Source organism: Opisthorchis viverrini (genome assembly GCF_000715545.1).
Source record: "Opisthorchis viverrini unplaced genomic scaffold opera_v5_133, whole genome shotgun sequence".
In the NCBI taxonomy this organism is placed as follows: domain Eukaryota; kingdom Metazoa; phylum Platyhelminthes; class Trematoda; order Opisthorchiida; family Opisthorchiidae; genus Opisthorchis; species Opisthorchis viverrini.
Window position 1 is genome coordinate 158,165 of NW_008751791.1, and position 23,071 is coordinate 181,235.

At 43.4% G+C, this 23,071-nt stretch overlaps 2 protein-coding genes across 2 annotated transcripts in view; one reads left to right on the forward strand and one right to left on the reverse strand.

Annotated features, from left to right (window-relative positions):
- Window positions 1–2,873: 2,873 nt before the first annotated feature.
- On the forward strand, window positions 2,874–7,526 carry T265_14043 (hypothetical protein; the record flags this gene model as incomplete). Its single annotated transcript, XM_009171791.1, has 3 exons — window positions 2,874–3,123; window positions 5,174–5,314; window positions 7,380–7,526. Coding segments are annotated over 3 exons (465 nt in total), but the record flags the coding sequence as incomplete, so codon positions are not given.
- Window positions 7,527–11,278: 3,752 nt separating this feature from the next.
- Window positions 11,279–23,071, reverse strand: part of T265_06479 (hypothetical protein) — a gene marked incomplete at both ends in the record, with an annotated part of 35,472 nt that continues 23,679 nt past the window's right edge. The window contains 3 exons of the mRNA XM_009171753.1: window positions 11,279–11,865; window positions 16,906–17,106; window positions 19,073–19,211. Of these exons, the coding sequence (XP_009170017.1) occupies window positions 11,575–11,865; window positions 16,906–17,106; window positions 19,073–19,211 (631 nt within the window). The remainder of the gene's footprint in view (window positions 11,866–16,905; window positions 17,107–19,072; window positions 19,212–23,071) is intronic.

Genomic DNA, 23,071 nt, shown 5'->3' on the forward strand with positions numbered 1-23,071 from the left:
GTCTCAATCTCCAACCAGGCCATCATAGCTGATTCAACCCTTCATGTAAAGTTCAACCACATCGTCCAGCTTACTTGTAGGCCTGAGTGAACTCGAGAAAGTTCACTAACTGAGGCGGAAACAGTAACCGGAAGGTCCGTGGTACGAACTCAACACCGACATCTTGACTGCTCCGTGAAAGTATCACAGCCTCGTGCTTTCTTCTATGCATTGCTCACCCTCCCACCCTGCCAGCCCTGGATCCTTTCAACAGCTGTGCATCTATCTGTCTCTATTTTCCATGTCTTCTGCGAACGAGTCTGTGACAGCTATAGCCATTAGGTTGACTCGATTTTCAGCTAGTGTGGATGAGGCCACTTTCGTATGGACGCCTACTTTAAAAGAATTGATCAACAGGGAAGTTTTTGTTAGCAGATTTGGTGTGTCTTTTCTCAGAACCTCTTCTGGTTGTCACTTCACCCTAACGTTAATTATCACCCGTTTTCGCAGGCACGGATTTCTGACGCAGATAGACACACTTCACTTGCATCGTCCAAGTTATTGTCAACTGAGCGCTGAAATGTCATACTATAGGATATTTTTGGCGATTTCGAGTCTCGGACCCGTTCATTTTGCAACACTTGCACAGATTCGGACCACGTCCTGACTTTGCACGTCTCGGAACCCGTTTTCCGGCAGATATAAGGATAACTATCCATGGATTTTATCTTACACATCTGAAACACGCAGTCACCAAATACGTTTACCAGCAACGTCCCAACAAACTGCTCCTACCTATAAATCAAACCACTCAACTAGAGAAAGAATGGGAAGAAGCATGAAATGCAGTGGATTCAGTCTTTAAGCACTTGCATCTGGATACAAAGCTCACTTCCGTTTAGGTCTTATAATACCTCTGAAGCCTGTTTGAATGATCGGATCTACACATCTGAAACACGCAGTCACCAAATACGTTTACCAGCAACGTCCCAACAAACTGCTCTTACCTATAAATCAAACTACTCAACTAGAGAAAGAATGGGAAGAAGCATGAAATGCAGTGGATTCAGTCTTTAAGCACTTGCATCTGGATACAAAGCTCACTTCCGTTTAGGTCTTATAATACCTCTGAAGCCTGTTTGAATTGATCGGATCCATGTCTCAAAGCAGACAACAGGATGCATCACGAAGTACTCCAAAGCACCAGTTAGTTCGTAGCAAATGGAGGTTAACGAACTGTAGAAGCGGCTCAGAACATTTGGTAACCCGACGTGTAACAGTTGGCTAAAGAGACTGCCAGACATTGAAGACTTGGTGTAGAATAATGGGTCCATGAAGTCTTCACTTTCTACGATAAGCAGAGCGTTCCTGAGGACCTTCCGCTTGACGATAAACGTTACGATTGTTTCAACGTGGGACGTAAGTTGTCGCTTTGAATGAGCTAGGATTCTGGGACCAGTGCAGGGTGTTCAATCCACTCTATCTTTCGCCCACCATATTTGGGGACGGAGAAGAGAAGCTTCATTGTCCGGTGGAGCTCACGTTGAACATATCGAAAGCAACAGAAGTGGCTGCAGATTGTGACGTATATACTGTGGTTCCAATTTTCAAAAGTGCACTACCACCCATGGGTATCCGCCTCTTAGCTACTTACAGTTATAATCCTACGCACGTCCATCGTCACTCGGACAAGAAATGTTAAAATCTCAATTTTTCTCGGTTGGTGGATGCACTGACCATATCCCTTCTTTCCAATAACTTCGAGAGAACCGCCATCCACAGGGGAGATCGACCCCTATTTCTATCTTTCTACTCTGTTGATCATGCTGCTTTTTCGCATATCCTTTCTATAAAAGGAAAACCGACTGCCAACAAATCCGTTCAGTTATGAGCAGCATTCCCACCCATGCTACAACCACCGTTGTGTCCGTGCTTCGTGTCTTCCGGTCGTTGGACCCTCTATTCCGACCGTGTATCTGCTTTGTCTTAAGGTTCTGTTACTCGTCGCAACATCGAACTGCGACGTTTGTGTATTCGTAGAAGCTTCATTGTCCGGTGGAGCTCACGTTGAACATATCGAAAGCAACAGAAGTGGCTGCAGATTGTGACGTATATACTGTGGTTCCAATTTTCAAAAGTGCACTACCACCCATGGGTATCCGCCTCTTAGCTACTTACAGTTATAATCCTACGCACGTCCATCGTCACTCGGACAAGAAATGTTAAAATCTCAATTTTTCTCGGTTGGTGGATGCACTGACCATATCCCTTCTTTCCAATAACTTCGAGAGAACCGCCATCCACAGGGGAGATCGACCCCTATTTCTATCTTTCTACTCTGTTGATCATGCTGCTTTTTCGCATATCCTTTCTATAAAAGGAAAACCGACTGCCAACAAATCCGTTCAGTTATGAGCAGCATTCCCACCCATGCTACAACCACCGTTGTGTCCGTGCTTCGTGTCGTCGTGTCGTTGGACCCTCTATTCCGACCGTGTATCTGCTTTGTCTTAAGGTTCTGTTACTCGTCGCAACATCGAACTGCGACGTTATTTGTTTGTCTTAAGGTTCTGTTACTCGTCGCAACATCGAACTGCGACGTTTGTGTATTCGTTTGGCTACTGCCGATATTCATTTTTTAAGCTGTAGTACAGAAATGAGTCATGATGCACCCTCATGGGAGGGTTCCAAAACCAGTATTTGTTCGGGTCCTGCGTCACTTTGTGACCTTCACTCGGTCGTGTCATTTATACCAGAATAGTATTATGTAGCCTCGTTTGCTGATTTTGCAGTAACCCCTGCACGTGCCTGTGACCTTATCACATCTCCTCTAAAGATGTGCAAAAACTCTTGCTCATGTTAATTATAATTCTGTCCTTCGATACCAACTCACAAAAGACTTGTTTTCGTTTTCATTCCAGCCTTAATCCTTCTTCTGGAAGGTGTCCACTAGTCAAACCTCCGTTTTGCGATCTTACTTCCAACCACATGTCGTCATCAGTTCCCTTTGATCCTTGGAAAACCTTTCATGAAAGTCCCGAGGAGCAACTGGCCATTAAAGAGAGAGCCAAATACAGAGACGCGATGAAAGCCGAATACCGAAAGATTTACACCAACCCTTTCAAGCCTCCTGTTGGCACACCCGTGAGTTTTTTGCAATGTGTACTTTAGTGTCAATCCAATACTTAGCGGTGATCTTACTTCCCATGTTAGTATGTCGGTTTCTCCTGTTTTTTTTCCAGCTTATTGCAGTGCAAGGTCTATTCTACTGCACAAGTGTGTTTAGACTTGTTTATTTTCTAGTGGAAAGTTTGACCTTTAACCCAGTGGCCATGCACGTGAAGACGAAGTGCGATTTCTCAGCATGGTTGCCTTGATGATAACACCGCACGACAGCCATTGTAGCACGAAGTTATTCTGTTTAAGCAGCTCATTTGTGTACACCAATACTAGTAATAAGTAAACAAATAACGACGACACAATAGTAACGGAAGTATTAATATCAATAATAAATAACAATTTATCATAAGTAATCTTTCGGTGCCTAGCTGTCATGCAGCCTGAAGAACAGTTGAGATGCTGCTAGATTCCCAAAGCCTAGGCAAGAAATCCGAGATGCTTAGGGTGAGTTCGAACCATGGACTTTCTGGTCGATGGCTTCGTGCCTCAACCACTGAGCTATCTCGAACTCCAGGTTACTGCCATTGTGCTCAAACCCAGACGTGTTCGATCGGAATCCTCAGCTGAAACTGAAAAGTTCGACAGCGAGGACCGTGACTACCGCCGTAGCCCAGTGTTTGTGGACTAATTTGTCACTCATGCTTCGATCCCCAATCCGTAAGATAAAGAGGCTTTATTAATCAGAGCCTGGTTTGTGTCTACCAGTGTCCCATTAATTCCTTCAGTCCTTTTGTACACGGATATAGGCAATCCTTGACACCACGACAGGTTTGGATGCTTTCATGACGGATGTCCAAACTGTTCGGGCCGGTGGCATCAATTTGGGAGAGCCCTCCCCACCTTGGATTCACTGAAGAAAGTTGCCATTTTTGCTGACTAGCGGTATAAACTGAGTGGTATTTCCTCCTCGTCATGGCCTATCCACAGGATGGATGAGCCGAATAATCTTTTATTCAAATAGATGAGTGTCTCAAAAGTGGAACTGAAATCAGTCAGCAGTGGAACGAATTAAGTCCTTGTGAGAATCTAATTTGGGGAGGTGAATTCGTCACTTTGATTCAAAAAGTGGTAATTTATCTTTCAATCCATGGTGTACTTTTCGATGAACTTCATCTTCGGTTGTTTTTCAGACATCGGCCACAGATGTCGTCGTCACCCGATTGTTACATTTCGACTGAGGTTTTACCTTGCAAGAGCCGAGGTGCACTGCACAACTGTTATCGAAGTTTTGGAATCCCACTAATCTCCAGGGAATTTCAACCTCGAAACCTATTATTGGTTGAAGACCATGGTATTCGGCAATGAAAGACTTCTTAGGAGTATGTTTAACCAACACTCAGTATGATTTTAGTGCCACTATTCTCTTGCGACTCAATCCCCTGAAGGTACTCCCCCACTCACTGGCTCCTGGGGTGATGACTTCCAAACGAAAACTTATTGCTACTTCTGAGGTTTCTTCATCCCTAGCAGGTCACATAGTTTGGTGTCAGTAACAATATTTTGAAGTTTCAAATGAAATTTTATTCACGCAAGTGAAATCGATCTGTTTTGAAAGAGCCAACAACACTACAATTGTTTCGTTTTTACTCGCAGTAGTCGTCCGTTCGCATCTCACGAATGTATGCAAATTTGAACCCTTAATCTCCTGCCTGCTAAGAATGACTGGTCAACAATGTGACTAATAAGCCCTTGGACTGGATGCAGTGCCACTTTCTCCCGTTCACGTCACGTGACCCGATATCAACTTTGTATATAACTTTTCCAAGTCTAATGGATATTTTGTCGTGCGGGAACTGTAATGAAGTGGGACATCCGGTTTTTACTTTGGCAACAAAACCGGAAACATACGTTTTCTTGCCGTTCAACGTTTCTCTGTGTGAAATAAGTGTACTTGCCTCGGAATTTTAGTTGACTGTCCTTCGACCTTCCTTTGGATAATCACTATGTTGCTCCCAAGCTGTTCAGAGTGTGTGAAGGCTGTGAGCATCTTATCAATGCCTTTACAATTTTATAGCACGATCCGGCGCTTCAACGATGGTACTCGGCGCGCGTGACCCACGCTGAATATATTCAACCCTCACCGCGGATGGGACTCATGCTGTTAGGTGTATGTGGAGTTGGTGCTGCAATTTACCTTCTACTCAACACTAATCGGGTGAGATAATTGTACTAATCATTATCCCATATCATGGCGGCCCTTTCTACGCACCCCTTATTGCAGTCATTGAATTTCCGCCAATCGGGAACTTCCTACGGAAGACCTTTCCTTCACACAACGTAAATCTTCACTTTTAGAAAAAGCTAGGCATCTACACATGGCCGAATGCATAGGAGGAAGATTCACCCATAACCCCTATTAGAAGTACTGTCAAGAGTTCACAATCAGTCCGAACGACGACCGAATAAAATACATACCTTATTGCCTTCTTTAATGCTGATATCTCTGCAACCTGCCCAGAACAGTAGCAGGCCAACAACCGACTGTGTTACTCCCTCTAACGGACTTCACTTGAAAGCTCATTTTATTCGCAGTATGGCTATGCACGACACTCATAAGCTCCGGGTTCATTTCAAATACGACAAGGCTTTCGAAATACTATGTATCCAGTGCGTTAGCCATCTATTTAACTTTGAACCCCAAGTGACTGAACCAGTTGCCACAATGATACTACCGCCCATTTAGAATAATTTGGTCATTTAACGCGGGTAAGATTCCTAGAGGTGGAACACATACGCCTTCAGAATGGAAGATAAGGGTCTCTGAGTATGTGGACGACCTGGTTTAGGGTCCGCAACATCCGCTTTAGTACTAGCTTAGGTTTTGGCCTGAGAAACAGCCCATCAATGACCCCCCCAATAAAGGCGTATAGAAACTCTGCGACCGCGCCTTGGTTGTGTAAGTGACCAGTGACCAGCTCATCCTGTTTATTGGAATACAGGATAAGTTTACTGCCTAATTTGAAAATGGAGCCTGGATATTTTAGTAGGGAATTCTTTTGCTCCAGGACATTTCACATCTCACTGCTCACGGCCAGATTCCTCACGCGCTATGTCCATAATATTATGTATTCCAAAGGTCGGTCAAGCCAAGCGCAGAATTTAATTGGCGATCCGTGCAATCACACTAGAACTCTCGTTCGTCCTATTCTGATCCTTCAGTTCGGCCGGTAATTTTCTCACTACTTTTAGCGCGCGCAGTAGTCCGATAGTGCAAGACATCAACCGAAAATCGTGGCGCTACCTTGTGTTGATACCTTGATACACATCGTTCGATATCAGATCATTCTGAGGTATGCTGCAACTCAGTCGTATCTTTCCAAGCGGTTTTTTCATTCCTCGGTTATTCGAGAGTACTTTGTGGATCGTTCGTATTATTATAGTTGTGTCACTAACTAACGAGGGTATTCAACCTCTTTTCCCCTACGTCCCCTCCCTTCAACCACTGGTCGCGGCATCAATGATAATGGATTAAAAAAGTCAGAATGGCTGTCTACTTAATTCATTACAGTACACAGAACATTAATGGCGATGACCTGGACTTGTTCAGTTTCTTGTGATATGAGCTTCTGAAGATTTGATGGTACTGTGATCAGCTACTACTGTGGCACACTGGTTGCCATAGACGTCACCACCCTTTAGTGCCTTTTTACGTGCTGGAACCCTTCTGGGAACCACTCCTCCAGCCTCCGAAGTTCTGTAACACTTTGAAAACCGTCACACAACCTCTTCGAACTCAGGAGGAGTTTTGGCCGAATGTCACGCGGAATGTTTGTTCTCTTTGACGGTTTTTGGAATGACCGAATTCATACGTGGCGAAGCCAACTTCAGTGACAGTGATCTGTTTTCTGTCTATCCTGGGTGCAGTTTTAGAACAAGTAGCTTGCTATTAGGTACCTAAGGAGCCGGTTGCATTGTTTTTTTTACCACCCAACTCACTTTCAAAACTTGAGTATAAATCAGTTGCACGACTTTGATCTCTAGGTACTCAACTACCGTTCATATAGTGACTATTTTTGACCGGTTTAAAATGTCCCTAGTTGTCGTAAACTCGGTAATATTTCACGGCTACTGGATTGGAGGACGCAGTCCCACCCATCTACTGACTTACGAGTCGCTGTTGAGATACACGGTTTTCCGTTAGACCCTAAGCGCACATTTCACGACTCATTATATTCTCTTTCGTACGTATTTTTATTCAACCTTCCTTTTCCTTCACGCAGAACACAGTTTTGCGCCAAATCGAACAGGGAGAAATCAGCTACCGGAAACGAGTCCTGGAAATCATCAGAAAGTGACGAGTCTCATCTTGTTTTTTCCTCTGATTTGCAATTAGTAACCTACAGAAAATACACTTTAGTATCACCGTGCCCTTCTTCATAAAAGTAAATCAGCTGGCTCCCGGGTTTGTGATTTGCATGGGAACCTGATCTGTTGGGATGGATAAGAATTTCCTGAGGACTGAATAACTCAGCATTATAGCGTTTACAGAACTACGGAGAAAATTTAATAAGAGTTTTTGAACGACTAGTTACCGTTTTGTTTTCCACAGTACTCTCGATTCACCCAATGTACATTGAATATTAAGCTCGAGTTGTACGTGAAACCCATCCGCGTCCTGTCTTGAGCGGGGGTCTCCAAGCTTTTTGGGTTGCGGACTGGTCCACCACTTTGTTATCACCCTCGAGTTAAATGAAAACTGATATCGGCATGACGGTTCTTAATATTTTAAAATTATGAGCGTCACATTCCTTTGCAGGAAACCTTTACTTAGGAGGCGATTCAGAAGATCCACCTTTTGCGCAACATAAACCTTTCTTACTTTCAGTCATCATCATCAGCTGTAAGAACCGCGTAATTGCTGTATAGCGGTTATAGCTGCCACGGTTTCGTTCACCGATGATTTGGAAGGTGGGGATAGATAGCTGCGCATTAGGGGCGACAGCTGATACAACTAATGGGTAAATATAGGGTTGTAAGTGCACTTTTAAGTGGGCAGGTTGGGAAAATAGCTATGCATTGAAGGCAATAGCTTAGATGCACCAGCGCCATTGGGGGCGCGAGTGGGCCATGTCTGACTGCGTCTCCAACCATTTATGTGTTTCGTCTCGGGGTCCCCGTCCAGGAAGACGGCAATGACCAGCGCAACTGACTTTGTAGGTAATGGCTCTCATACTTCGTTACCAAGCCATTGTTTGACTTGTGTTTTGCTTCCACCCTTCGCGCGCTTGTAAGAAAAGAATCCTTCGGGGAATTCGGTTGACTGGCATACGGAGCACGTTGCGAAACCAGCGCAACGTATGGAGTGTGATCAGTGCATTTATCATGGGCGAACTATTTCTTCCAAAACCCATTCGAATTACTTCAGCATTGCTGGTCCGGCATTCACATCAGATCCGGGCAAAGCTGGAGTCAGGTTTCGAACCGATATAATAATATGGAGCGCAACGCACCGTTGTACACTCGACCCTTGACGGATAAGCTGACGTCACGTCTATATTACTGGTGATGCAGGCTTACGAAAAGTGCTCCGGCCTTCCCAATCTGGATTGGAATGTCATCTTTCGCGAGACCACGAGGACCGTTAAAGCTGCCCAGGTAGCTAAACTTGTCTACTACTCCAAGCGGCTCGTCCGCAATTATATGGTTAGGGTTCGAGCCCACTCAGTTTTCCAGTAGCACTTTACAATTTGCAGGCGTGGAGCGCATGCCAAACTGTGAGGCAGAGTTATGTAGGTTATTCAATATTATTTGCATTACGGCGGCACAGGATCTTAGAAGAGCTATGTCGACTGCGTACTCAATGTCTGTGGGCGAGTGACGCATGAGCTCTTTCAGAATCTGTCGGGGGGTTAAAATGTGGTCGATGAATCCTCTTTCAGTAAGAAACCCAACTTGGTTTTCATGGGTCTGTCCTTGTGCTCAGTTCGCTTTTAAAGGATCAGACCAGAGGGCAACTTCGATGCTACAGCTACCAGGTTGATGCCACGGTGATTTTCACACAGTATCTGCATACCCTTTTTGAGGACAGGAATAACCGTCAATATCTCCCGTCCTACAGGGACATTCTCTCCGCTCCATATTGCACCAAGGTCAGTTATCCACAGGGTTTTTGGTGTTGCGAAATGTAGCATAGTAGGAATTGTTTGAGTACATCCTGCATCTTGTTGGGTCTTAGGACCTATCCAGTGAAGTTTTTACGCGTCTTTAAAACGGTTGATTCCACTCAAGTATGTTAATTTTAGGGTTAGTCGTCAGTCAAATACAAGGAAACCACAGTGGGGAATATGTGTGAGCAAGCAAGAGGGAATTGCTCGAGCGGTATTGTCGCCTTTGCATTGCGGTCCCTCGATGAAACGTTGGACTCAACTGGTCTTACAAGGTGCTACGGTTAACCAAGCGCATCCAGTGTTTCTCCGTGCCTACAATCCAAAGATGACGATATCAATAACTTTGTAGTGTGGCCTGACTGAATAAAGATCACGGGAAACATCCCTGCGGGAGTCGGACAACCTACCACACAACCGCAACCATCTCCTCCTATCGCGAGTCATTTGTTAGAGAATTGAAACAAAATGTATTTGAGACGTCGTTAGCAACAGACAAACGTTTATATTGAGTTGCTTCCGAAAGAGACTCACGAATGGTTTGGAAGGAAGCACTTGTTGTCCTTTGCATGGTAGTATAGTGACTTATTCATCGAACGACAGCCCATTTCACATCAAACCCAGCTATCTTCCATTTTATTATATCTACTGCAGTGTATGCCTGATGACTGGCAGTAAAATATGTCCAAACTATCACACAAAGCTGCAATGTTTTGTGCTTCCTTCAAATGCACCAAGGAAATGAGTTGATTTGGAGCTATTTGCATAATATTTATGAGGCCGATGAAAAATGTTCGACACTCCACTACCAGTTTCCCACTTTTAAGGGCTAATCGAGTAAACATGACCCTCGAGTTTTCATCAGTTTTATTTTGATCTTGGTGACGTTTTTTATTCGATAAGCTGTGTTCCTCGTGGGAAGGTCAGATATATTCATCCATCACAGAACGTGGCAACCCCTAATCTGGGGACCTCAAGTTTGGAGCACCATGTACTATTTTGGTCAGCCACCAACTTGCTGATAGAAAAATATTGAACCAACAGAGGGCCATGATGTAGTGTTTCTAAAAGCATAGTATTGATGGGCTGCCTTTCCAAACCATTTGGGTATTCCTGCCGTATCGCACGGGAATAAGTGTGAAGGATTCCCGGTCAAAGTGGACCGCCCTGTTTTTCTCGATTATTCGGAGCATGAGACAAAAGCGTAAAAATCCAGCTATTTGAATGATTCATATGAGCAAATATGCTCGATACCACATTTCCCTACAGTCCCAAGGGGATTCGTGCTGTGAATGAACGACCACACATTCAAATGAAGTAACGGCAAAAACTTCTGACAACCTCAAACGTCGTTGTTTACACTCAGGGTTTTCGTGGACAACCGACACGTGAACCATCCCCAAAGATGTATTTTCATCAGAAGGACTTGGACTACCAGAAAAAAACCTGGGGGATAGTGTGTGAATGTTTATTTTGTGTGCCTGTGTGTGATGCGCGTTTCATCTTCCTAAGAGAACCGTCAAAGTCTTTTGCCAAAGTCTGTTGTCTGTGTCTATCATTTCGAGGCTCATACAACCACTGATTTCGAAGCTGGAGGTTGGAAATCGTCTCCAAGATCATTGGATGAGGTCATTCCTTGCCTATGGGTTTCACATAGAACTAGGTGAAAAAAGGAAGTAGGCCGTTATTCTTTATATTGAGTGACTTGATCACTAAGGTGACAATAAGAAGAATGTGGAATCCAAAGGATGTGTAGATCTGCTTGTTTGCTCATATGGGTGAGAAATAAATAGTTTGTTTCTGCGGAACAGTAAATAAATAAAACGACTACGTTTATACAAGTTGAATAAGTAATAGGCGACTTCTTGAAGCCGTTTAGCCTTTATTATGTGTGTGTGCTTGATACTGGTAGGTAAATATGTGTTCAAAACAATAATCATACTAATTGATAAAACGATTGTTGTTTTGTACAGTTCACAACCGAATCGGCTTGTTGAGGGAGTTTTTCGATCAAAGTTAACCACTCTTGAGCCAATTAATGTCGTATTTTGTTCACATGTATCCACATGTATGGATTTGTGTGAAAATGAGCATGTATATACGCAAATAATCTGGATATCTGCTAGCTTATGGAACTTGCATTCGACGCTTTTTGGTCGTATCTAAGAGAATAAGAAATGTTTTTGTCCGACAAATGAGTAAAGAGTGATGATGCGTTTTTCCGGAAGAGCTATTTGGTAATCTGAATGAGTCAATATGTGAAGTGGTTTTAGAATGGGATGGAGTACGGTGGGAAGAGATGTTGATGCTATCAAACTGCGGATGATGAGGTCATGTCGGCTCCAAGTGATCGTGCTATGCTCCACTCCACCGGCTCCTTCGACATCTCTTTGGCCAACTGGGGGTTGGACAGAACGAGATCACGCATCTCTGTGAAAGCAGCTGTGAGCATCTCGGCAAATTTGGCCGCGCTATTTTCCGGGTTGGTGCGCCAGCAAGAAATGACGGTAACTATGTAGTTGGGATGTGGATTGTAGGCCGCCCCATAACCGTTAGGGACCACGGCTCCGTAACACATGAATGCGTCCATTGTTGTAGGTACCTGTTGATGACAAAACAAACGAAATTGAGGCTTTTTAATTTTTGCAGCTAAATTGAGTGTACAACCGGAATCGGTTACAACAGATTCGTGGAATTTAGAAGACTTGGAGTTCATTTTGAGCGGAAATTTGTCCAAACACTCTAGAAGACGATATTACCAGTAGCCTTTGGTATAATATTGGGAAATTCCTCCATGGCGCTCCCTCAGAGGAAACATTTTTCAAAGGTAACAACGTGATGGTGTGGGAGAAGATTAATTAGAATAGTCTTCCGCACCAATGGTTGGTGGTCCAATAGTTTGTTCAATATACCAGTATTGTATTGCATTAGGTGCTTTCAGGAACAAACTTTTTTGATAAAGCCTCAAATGATCTCGGTTCTAGCTCAAGCTTTTTAACGGGCTTTTAGGTTTTTCACCCCGGATACCACTCTCCGTTTGGAGTTCTGATCCACATTTTCAGCACGTCACCAGAAACACAGCGCTATTTTGCATGCGGACGCCTACGGAAATGTGGTGCGGTTGGGTAGTTCGCTGACGCTTGCTGAGATTGTGCGTAGTTAATGGTAGGTACTGTTAGGCTCAACTTATCCATCCAAATCGACGGTGAGCTGGAAAATGCAGTTATCTCTCTTGTAAGACTCCCATGTAATCGCCATCTCCATGCAAGACATGGTTTTCGATCAGCCAGTTTCATCCTTTGAGGTAGATGGGAAAAACCCACCTCCGAACAAAACCCAACCAACTTCGCGGCAAGTGTGCTTTTTCAAGTAAAACAGATCATGTAACTCATCCGTAACAAGTGCCCACAATCTTAGCTGATTTTATGTACACGCAAACCGTTTATCTCAACTGTTTCCCAACTGCCGAACAAACATTTCGTGCATATTTTACAGGACTCAGTTGAAAAGAAGTAAATGATGCTTCTGTCCCTATCATACGATTATGACACCGGTTTGCGTAGATGAGGTAATGGACCACACCATAACATTCCTCGTTTCCGAAAGACGGTTATTCTGCCGGACAACTTGTGCCACGGTAGTCTGTCTTCAGGCAGTGAAGCAATCCGTGATGATTAGCCAGTTCACAACTGCCCACTCCATCTACAACAGGTTTTGTTACGACTATGCTATCAACACCACTGTCACGTCAGATTGATTTAAACAAATATCACAAGTTGAAAAAAAGTGAAAAAATTGCCAAATTAAATTGAGAGGGTGTTATTGTGTGATGTGGTGCGACACAAAGGCATATTGCAGTGGTGGCAACTTGTCTGATTGTAGCTTCGGCTGTAGGTCGAAAATGTACATCGGATGACAGAAGAGGGGCTTTAGAAATGGTCCCCACCAAAACACGACTTCTATAAACAGCTGATCCAAATACCTGCCGAAAACCCATCACCTAGATTTGAGCACATGTAAATTTCGTGAGCATTCTGATTCGACAGTGTGGCAATCGGTTTCACCCAGACTGAGGCCAGCTACCACTCGTTAACTGCGATAAGATTGAAGCTGCGTTGCTTCACCCGTAAGAAGGGGATAGGACCCTGTGGATTATTAAAGGTTTTGATTGTTGACATTGCACATACTGCTAATCTTTCGGTGCAACATTGATCCGTCCAGGTTTTGGCACGTGGTATTTTGGGCGGCAGTTGGTGCTCTCTGAAGATCAGCAAAACAAGAGCCCTAAAAAGTATTGGGATGAAAGTACTCTCCAGGGCTCAGTGAAATATTAGTTTTGGCAAATGGTTAATTCTGGTTGCTCCTGGACCACGGTCAATGTACACCCTTTGGATCTCATCCAGCGCGTAAACAGAAAACAACCACTTTCTTTTCCAGCCGAACAATTGCTGTAGGATTTTTTCTTTCCTCAAAAGGAGCTCAAGAGACTGCGCCACGCCAAAGGACGAACGCTTGGTTCAAAATCTAGAGCCCTGTATAAATCAGTAGCATGATGATGAGCATTCCATTCAATGATGCAATCTGTGAAGAACAGCTTGTGCATCATGAAGTTGCTTTTCGCGTCATCACTGACCAGTAGACTTATTCACTATGGTTGGTGGACATAAGTAATGATGTCTACATTATCGTTGAAGTTGGTCACTTTGCCTTCAGAAAAAATGCCCTGGAGAAATCAGAACGTGCAATCGCAATATAATTTGCGTAGATGAATGAACAGCACAGTATCCTGTCTAGGTGTGAGTCAGTCGAATCACTGGCCAGCCACTCGTGGCCAGATAACAAATCGTCGGTTTGCGGGTTGCAATGTACCTAGAGTTTCGTGAGGTGCACACTCATGGTTATCCACAACGAGGATGGAAATGGTATACTACTGTATCGCTTTTCAGCATATGTTTGCCTCACTTGCAGAATGATAACCCGGTTGAAATTTCTGAAAAATTTCACCAGCTACATATTATAGGTTATTCTTGTCTTACTGATTTTAACGTAAACTAGCAGTCTATCGGCGAAACTGCTCCCTAGATCGAACGTTGAACATATCTTGAGAGTTTAATTTTGTTATAGAGTTATAGAGTGCGATGTTTCTGTTGAAAAAAATCTGTGGTTTGCTCTGCGTGACAAATGGTCACCAAACTGATGGTTTAGTCCTTGGCTAGACCTCACTCTTTGATAGTAACTTTTCTGCATAGTTCTAGACTCTTTTGGTTGCACGACTTCGTTAACGGAGTGCTTTGACATCCCAGGGGACTTGTTGGCGTGGAATCTTAGCGTCAGCTCCACCATTTCACCAGTTTCGCCCTTTGTGACGGATGAGATGGCTACAATTAAATATCTCCCTTGGGTAGCTGAACGGCATCGATCCACGTAGGAGAGCAATAATGTTGATGACTCGGCCCTTCATGTGTATTATTTCTGAAAAAGTTACGACACACTCACGGTCCGGTTGATGAACCGCCTACTCGACTGTCCTTTAATCAACCCTCTGGCGGTTGCTTTCCATAATTTGCTGCTGGTCCACCCACCACCGAAATACTGCTGTTCTGTATACGCACTGCCTGGAGCATAAGCTATCCCACCCACTGGGTCGGCGGCCAACTTCTCTCTCTCTCACACACACAAACACACGCATCCAATGTTGAATTCAGAGTTTTTACTAAGTCTGTTGTCCGTTACTTCTGAAGAGGGTAAATTGTGTTGGTGCAGCTTCTTTCTCATGTGCACGAATGCACACGCATTTAGCCGGAACGCGGAGTTCGTGCTTCGTTGCTCGTTTCCATTGCTGCGACTACTACTGTTGTGGCTGCGAAGTTCCCACAGTGTGGACAGGTTAGTTGCACAAGGCATGCACAAGTAAATTGGTCTGTTGAGCTGTACAGATGCACAAACACAGCTCAGACGGAGCTATTTTCGTCTCATCACATCTGTCGTCAAATTTTTGCGAAACAAAATTCGTCACTACCCACTAGAAATAACAAACCGTCAAATTATGGTAGGGGAAAAGCCGAAAGCCGCTCACCGCTGTTGTATGTTCAGCTCCTCACAAATCAGTGTGGACGAGGGAACAAACAAAACTAATAGAATTCATGGTCAACTACTGGAAGGAAAGCCTACTTAGTGCGCGATCAAGCTTTCCCATTTCCTACACATTGAGCAGGAGGAGTATGTAGGTCGGTTGAAATAACTGGCTCCTATCACGGTCAGCATTCAAACATTTCCGAGGCTACTTTACTTACTGGGCTAATTTTATCTTATTCGGACCTCGCTTAGGAATGACTGAATATGAATCCATCCTTTTAAGACTTGACAATGGGGCCTGGACTATCATGGGTAAGTGAGAAATAACAAGGAGTGCATCTGGTTGACAAGTGCAGTTTCTACATCAGCTTTCTTGGCATACTGAAGAGCGTGCAGAACAATAATCGTTAATGTACGGAGGCCTGTCGTGTTGAAACTAATTCCAACGGTATTGGATTATCCAGGATCGATGTTCATAGAAGAGTTCTTTCAGGACCTTCCGAGTTCACCGACGATGTTAAGCGATTACGAAAAGCACCGTTACTCAATGACGAACATTGCATTTGATTCTCTGTAAATGCTACAGCAATACAATCCGCTAGTCTATTGTCTACTGAATCCCAAGGAACGTATCTTCAGTACTGCTCAAAGCTTGTTGGAATGACCACCCAATTAGTGAGATAATTCCACTGTTCAAATTACAGTACAGCTGAAAGGGTGTTGAGATTAGCCATCTCGTTTATTTTCATAGTCTCATACGGTGTAGTGTATGTTAAGCTATACTGAGAATAGCTGTTATGCTGAAACGTCTTCCTCATACAGTAAACCTGAATAGTGATTTCTGAAAAATTCTTAGCTAAAAACTTGATGCTGCATACGACAATCAGGCCGTCGTTTTCCGATGTTCTAACAGCTGCTTATTTAGACTCATCCTACCAGGGTCTCCGTAATAAGTGCCACCCCGGAGCTATCGTATATTACAGTATTCCATATTCCTTTCACCGTACAAGGCTCGGGTCGTGACCGACTGTTTAATTCTGCTAGTGAGGCGAATGCTAGTAGCTCAAGTAGCATAGACGGTTATTGGTTTCTTCGCTGATTTAGGTAGTTTGATTGTAAGTGTTTCATCATCAGTCGAGATGACGTCATCAGTGAATTGTTAGGAAGCATAGTGATGGGTCGGTGGTTTTGCTACCGACCCTTCTTCCTTGGAACTAGGTTCCTGCCTAATAACAAGTCATAAACTGAAAAGTAAGCCGCGATCCCTGTGGTGCCATTTGAGGCTGTTGTCGTAAGACTTTCTTAACTGACTACCCCTACCCCTATTTTGTCACACCAATCCACAGGAGTATTTTTATACTGTGGATTCAGCATCCGCAACCGCTAACGACAACCACTTTTTTCTTACTCTTACGGATGACCGCTGTATGTGTTTACCATCAAACCTGAAGAGAAAACCATCAGTATGATCAGTGTCTTTTGTTCAGCGCGCTTTTATCTGAATTTACGAAAACACTTATTTTTGCAGTTGAAAGAAAAAGCTTCTCTCTAGTCCGTCGCAACTTACCTGACTGGTGGACAGTCGAAAGCGGTTGGCCTCCATGTATGTTTCGTCAGTGAATATCTTCGGGAGTTTTCCATCATGTTCGATGGCGATTTGACGTAGTCCAAGCAAGTGGTTATCCACCCCATGACCGAGAATAGTCTCCAGCATAATCTCCGTTTGCCATTCCATTGCCTTCCGCAATAGCCGTATTTTCTCATCCGTCTATAACGAACATGAAGGGCCCAACCATTTGTGGAGGTTTTTAGAGGCTATGTTGGTAAGTACAGTGGAATCTGTGGATAAGGTTCACTCATGCACGGAATAAGATAGTGCTCAACCTCGGAGTTTTCTTTGCAAGACGGATTCGTAAATGAATATCCGAATTTCAGCTGAAGTTTCTTCCTGCAAGTGAAGACAATCTAATTCCAGAAGCAGTGTACAGCTGTCTCATCCTAATTGGAAATCATCTACTTCGCGCATCCCACGAAGCTCTAGGGAGTGTCGAGCTTACCATATCCCTGCTACTATTTCCAACACTAAAGCATTCGGTCACGAGTGGCTGGTCAGCAGTGTGATTCACTCGCACTTAGACAGGATCCACATCACGTGGTCACACTTGTTGACTGGCTCCAACAGTGACATCTGCGAAGGAAGTTGCACTCGTCTTGTTCACTTATTCGCTCTCTGAGCCACTTAGCTATTTCCATATCTAACTACCCAAAAATGAACAGTGTATTTATCCGAAGCCCTCTTCTATGGTAAGATTCGTTTTGACTTTCGGACTTATGGAGCATGGAGGTTTATTTCTGGAGGTTACTTGAACGGTTATCATGTTGACTGAGTTGTTGTAATTTGTTCTGCAGCATGTACAAATCGGTGCAAACTGTACATAAACCCACGGCAAGTTGATAAAGATGATGCCTCAGGTAAATTTGTCGTGAACCGAAAATTGACAGTATAAGGAAGGTCGGATTCATGAAAGTAACCCCAAAACGCCCGGAACCTACAGAGACCCTGAAACTTCACGAAAATCTCAATATGGAAGTCGGCAAGCATCCAGGTCGGTCAACCAATTTAGCAAAAGCCGATGAGTGTTCAGGCACGCCACAGAAGCACAACCAAGTGTGATCAGCGTTCAGGCATTTCACAGAAGCACGATAGGTGTGTATGGGTGTTCACTAAACGCCCATTAGACAGCCTGGATCAATGTCAAAATGTACCCTTTAAATAGCGTGGGGCCGCACTCGCACGCACTCGCTTGTTGCAATAAAGCAGTTGTGTTCCTTTCCAGTGGGTTCTTCTTCTGGCACCAGACACTGGAGCGGGAACAGCGGTCAGATATAACAGACAGCACGAAATGAATGTCTGTAGATGATAACACACGTACACTGTCTATGTCCGAGATATCCTTAGGTATTGTGGGAATTTCATTGCCTAAATTGCGGAAATTTCGATGTTCTGACACAGTATCCATGACTAATGATGGTCCTGTGTTATCTATTTGTTTATTTTTATAGTTTGTTTTGCCACCATAGCGAGTTTGAACAACCTTGTTCATTTTAAATGTATCTGAAATAGTCAGTTCCTATCAGCCCAGTTGTTTTAGGCTCAGTTATTTGAGATCTGGTCAAGAAAACTTCCTGTAGTGAATCAGAAAACCATGGGTAAAATACATTTGCTATAAAACAACGGTGTAACTACAATTGCGGAATCCTTTACTTATGTTGTATTTCAGAGCTCAACAGTGCATAAAAGCGCTGTAATGACAGACATTGTGCTTATTGCGCTAGGTAGCCTCATGCTTAGGCATGTCATTTTTTTCACTTTTAATGACATTTCTTTAGTAAATAAGACGTTCCTGAACGGTTAGAAAGTCTCCAGAAACAGTAACATCGCAGAAGTATGGACGTTTTCAATAACCTTTTTTTTACCTTGTTAAAGTGCAACATTGAGTATCTTGGCTGACTCTCTAGTCAATCCTTTTGATTCTCTGAATTTGTCATGTATATATTCAACCCATGATTTGTGATTGACGTTGCAGGCAAAAAGTATTGCTAGACATGTAGAAATCCCGGCTTTTCTTTCCCACTGACGTCACCGTATCACTCGAGAGTCGTCTCTACTTAAATGTGGACTGCTCTGTGAGTGCAAAAGCACTTTAAAAATCTGACCTGGTGTCCAAACTTACGGTGCATCTAGTTTGTCCAGTCATTGCTTTACACCATTCCAATGCAGGCATGGAACATGCACGAATGTTATCCACACGGGCTAGGACGAATCGTCGTGTTGATGCACTCTCGTAGGTGGGGACGAGATAGTTGTGGAGCCTGGATGTCCGGAAAGTGAAGTGCAAGCACAGTTGAAGAATCGATTAATTTGTATCAAATACGAGACGATGATGAACGTTTATTTCTCGGGTCACCAAGTTACAGTGAATATTAGGTGGATACATTTTGAAAGTGACTTTGGAGCACCCGACTCCTGTCTATTCTCGCTTTACCGGCACATTCATGTAATATGCAATGTAGTCTAATCTGTTACATTTACAATCTACGATACTGGAAACAGCATGAAACAAACGCCCTAACCCTTCTAAGGTCTAAATATCAATAGTTCTCCCCAAGCGATCCTCTGGATAATAAAACATAATTGGGGCTAAATTTGTTTTCAGGCCACTTGAAGCTAATTCATCTTCCACAATGACCTGATATGCCAGTAATGTCGAAGATTTGAGGCCCAAGATTTAGTGACTCCGACCATAATTTAGTTGAGCATGTTACTCAATGTTAGCAAGGATTTTGTTGCAAAGCAATACGCTTTAACTAGACGTGGAGGGAGAATGAACACAAAAACTGATGTCAGTTGCCGCATAATGGTCACTGTCTAACAGCCGAATGTTCCTGTGGTCTTCGTAACAGGGCAATGAATTGCGCATGTACGGAGTGAGAATTAGATCTCCACAGGACCCACTATAGGAGGATACACGCATGGGAGCGAGGACTTGGAAGATGCTTGAAACTCATGAGTTAATGTCTGCATTGACATCTATGTACAATCGAATAATAACTCTGAAAGCGCGTGCAATAAATCACCATCTGTAACGTTTCACAGATGAATATACGACGGGCTGAAAGCGCCAGGACCACCAAACAAGCTTCGGTGTCTCTTGTCTCAATTATCTGTTACGGCGATATCGTTTGCAATCATTCTCATCAGACTAGCCCCTGCTATGTTCGCAGAAAATTTCCTGAAAGGGGGAGAGCACTAAAGAAACATCCTGTTTTTGAAAACTGGATCAGGAAGTATCGACCCACTGCCTGCATCTCTGTATTTTCACAGTCGTTCGAGTGTTCAAGCCAAACCGCGGTTTGATATCCAAAGAAAACGCCGGTATTCGCGTTATACACTGGTTGCCATCGCATGAATTCTTTTCACTGCTTTTGGCAGTGTCGGTCGAGGTTCACCTTCACAGCTCCTGGCCGAAGAACTCGACGAAAAATGTTTCATCTAGACTGTGCATCAATGTTTCGTTAACTGTATCCAGTTCAACTCAGTTCAGGAGAGGTCCCCGCACCAGGAATGCACGATGATTTTAAGAAATCACTATTCTTTATTCGTTCTTTTTTTAGTTGTGCGTCCATAACAAGAATGTTTCTGGTTGTTTTCACGGTTTTATGTATGCTGGTGGCCCTGAATGTGTGACTTCGTCTTTTCGGAATTTCACATGGAATTTCATGAGAGATTAAATGAAATTGTTAGTTGATCCCGAGGAAGTCCTGCTTCTCTTCGCTTTTAAAATGGTGAGATATTATTTTCTGCTCTACTTGAAGTAGGTGTACTAAGGGTCTTGTTGACAGCCCGCCATCGCTTTTGGTTGATAATGATTGCTCTCCAAGACCTATTGACCTAAACCTTTTGGAGTCACGATAATCGTTAATCTCAGTTAGCCCCTTCGTGTTCGAGGCACTTTTCCGGAGACGCGATTCCAATCTTCTTGAGCTGATAAAAGCTTTAAGTCTTATTTGCACACTAGGTTTATCGCGTGATTTTAACCGCCGGACTTACTGTCCTTATCATATTTCTTGACATTTTGGAGAAGAGTGGCGTCATAAATTTTGGTTATTGAGACACTTTTGGAACATCTGGTAGTGTATCGGCTGCACAAGAAGTAAGCGCGCCTACCTCGTTTTGAAATATCACCTGATAACCAACCTTTCATTTATGCTTTTTTTATCGCATCGTATTTGCTTCATGCACGCAACAAAATTACGCACTTCACCTGCGATTACCAGCAGACACCATAGTTATATGCCGCTCTTCATGACCGTACGTCGTATCAGCCCTGAACCTTCGCTAGATTCGCCTTTATCAGTTCACTTCTTTCGGATTGTGTTTTATACCACTCACTCAACTTTCACGTCTTTCAGAAGTTTGCACGCTGAATGTTCACTGCTCGGGGTATACAAATCTATTCCCGACTCGATGTAATTCACTGTACGTGAAGGATATCAGTTAAACCATCAGGTTTGCGAAAATGGTCTACAACACATTAAAACCGTGTCTAAAATTTGGAAGCTCGCAAGCTCAAACATGCCTCAAACGAAAAGGCAAAACAGAACTTATATTTTTATGCTGCTATATAGAATCCATGAGCCTGATACGGTGCTTTATAAAAACTTGACCTTTTATAACAGTACTCTGGATACATTTTGAAAGTGACTTTGGAGCACCCGACTCCTGTCTATTCTCGCTTTACCGGCACATTCATGTAATATGCAATGTAGTCTAATCTGTTACATTTACAATCTACGATACTGGAAACAGCATGAAACAAACGCCCTAACCCTTCTAAGGTCTAAATATCAATAGTTCTCCCCAAGCGATCCTCTGGATAATAAAACATAATTGGGGCTAAATTTGTTTTCAGGCCACTTGAAGCTAATTCATCTTCCACAATGACCTGATATGCCAGTAATGTCGAAGATTTGAGGCCCAAGATTTAGTGACTCCGACCATAATTTAGTTGAGCATGTTACTCAATGTTAGCAAGGATTTTGTTGCAAAGCAATACGCTTTAACTAGACGTGGAGGGAGAATGAACACAAAAACTGATGTCAGTTGCCGCATAATGGTCACTGTCTAACAGCCGAATGTTCCTGTGGTCTTCGTAACAGGGCAATGAATTGCGCATGTACGGAGTGAGAATTAGATCTCCACAGGACCCACTATAGGAGGATACACGCATGGGAGCGAGGACTTGGAAGATGCTTGAAACTCATGAGTTAATGTCTGCATTGACATCTATGTACAATCGAATAATAACTCTGAAAGCGCGTGCAATAAATCACCATCTGTAACGTTTCACAGATGAATATACGACGGGCTGAAAGCGCCAGGACCACCAAACAAGCTTCGGTGTCTCTTGTCTCAATTATCTGTTACGGCGATATCGTTTGCAATCATTCTCATCAGACTAGCCCCTGCTATGTTCGCAGAAAATTTCCTGAAAGGGGGAGAGCACTAAAGAAACATCCTGTTTTTGAAAACTGGATCAGGAAGTATCGACCCACTGCCTGCATCTCTGTATTTTCACAGTCGTTCGAGTGTTCAAGCCAAACCGCGGTTTGATATCCAAAGAAAACGCCGGTATTCGCGTTATACACTGGTTGCCATCGCATGAATTCTTTTCACTGCTTTTGGCAGTGTCGGTCGAGGTTCACCTTCACAGCTCCTGGCCGAAGAACTCGACGAAAAATGTTTCATCTAGACTGTGCATCAATGTTTCGTTAACTGTATCCAGTTCAACTCAGTTCAGGAGAGGTCCCCGCACCAGGAATGCACGATGATTTTAAGAAATCACTATTCTTTATTCGTTCTTTTTTTAGTTGTGCGTCCATAACAAGAATGTTTCTGGTTGTTTTCACGGTTTTATGTATGCTGGTGGCCCTGAATGTGTGACTTCGTCTTTTCGGAATTTCACATGGAATTTCATGAGAGATTAAATGAAATTGTTAGTTGATCCCGAGGAAGTCCTGCTTCTCTTCGCTTTTAAAATGGTGAGATATTATTTTCTGCTCTACTTGAAGTAGGTGTACTAAGGGTCTTGTTGACAGCCCGCCATCGCTTTTGGTTGATAATGATTGCTCTCCAAGACCTATTGACCTAAACCTTTTGGAGTCACGATAAT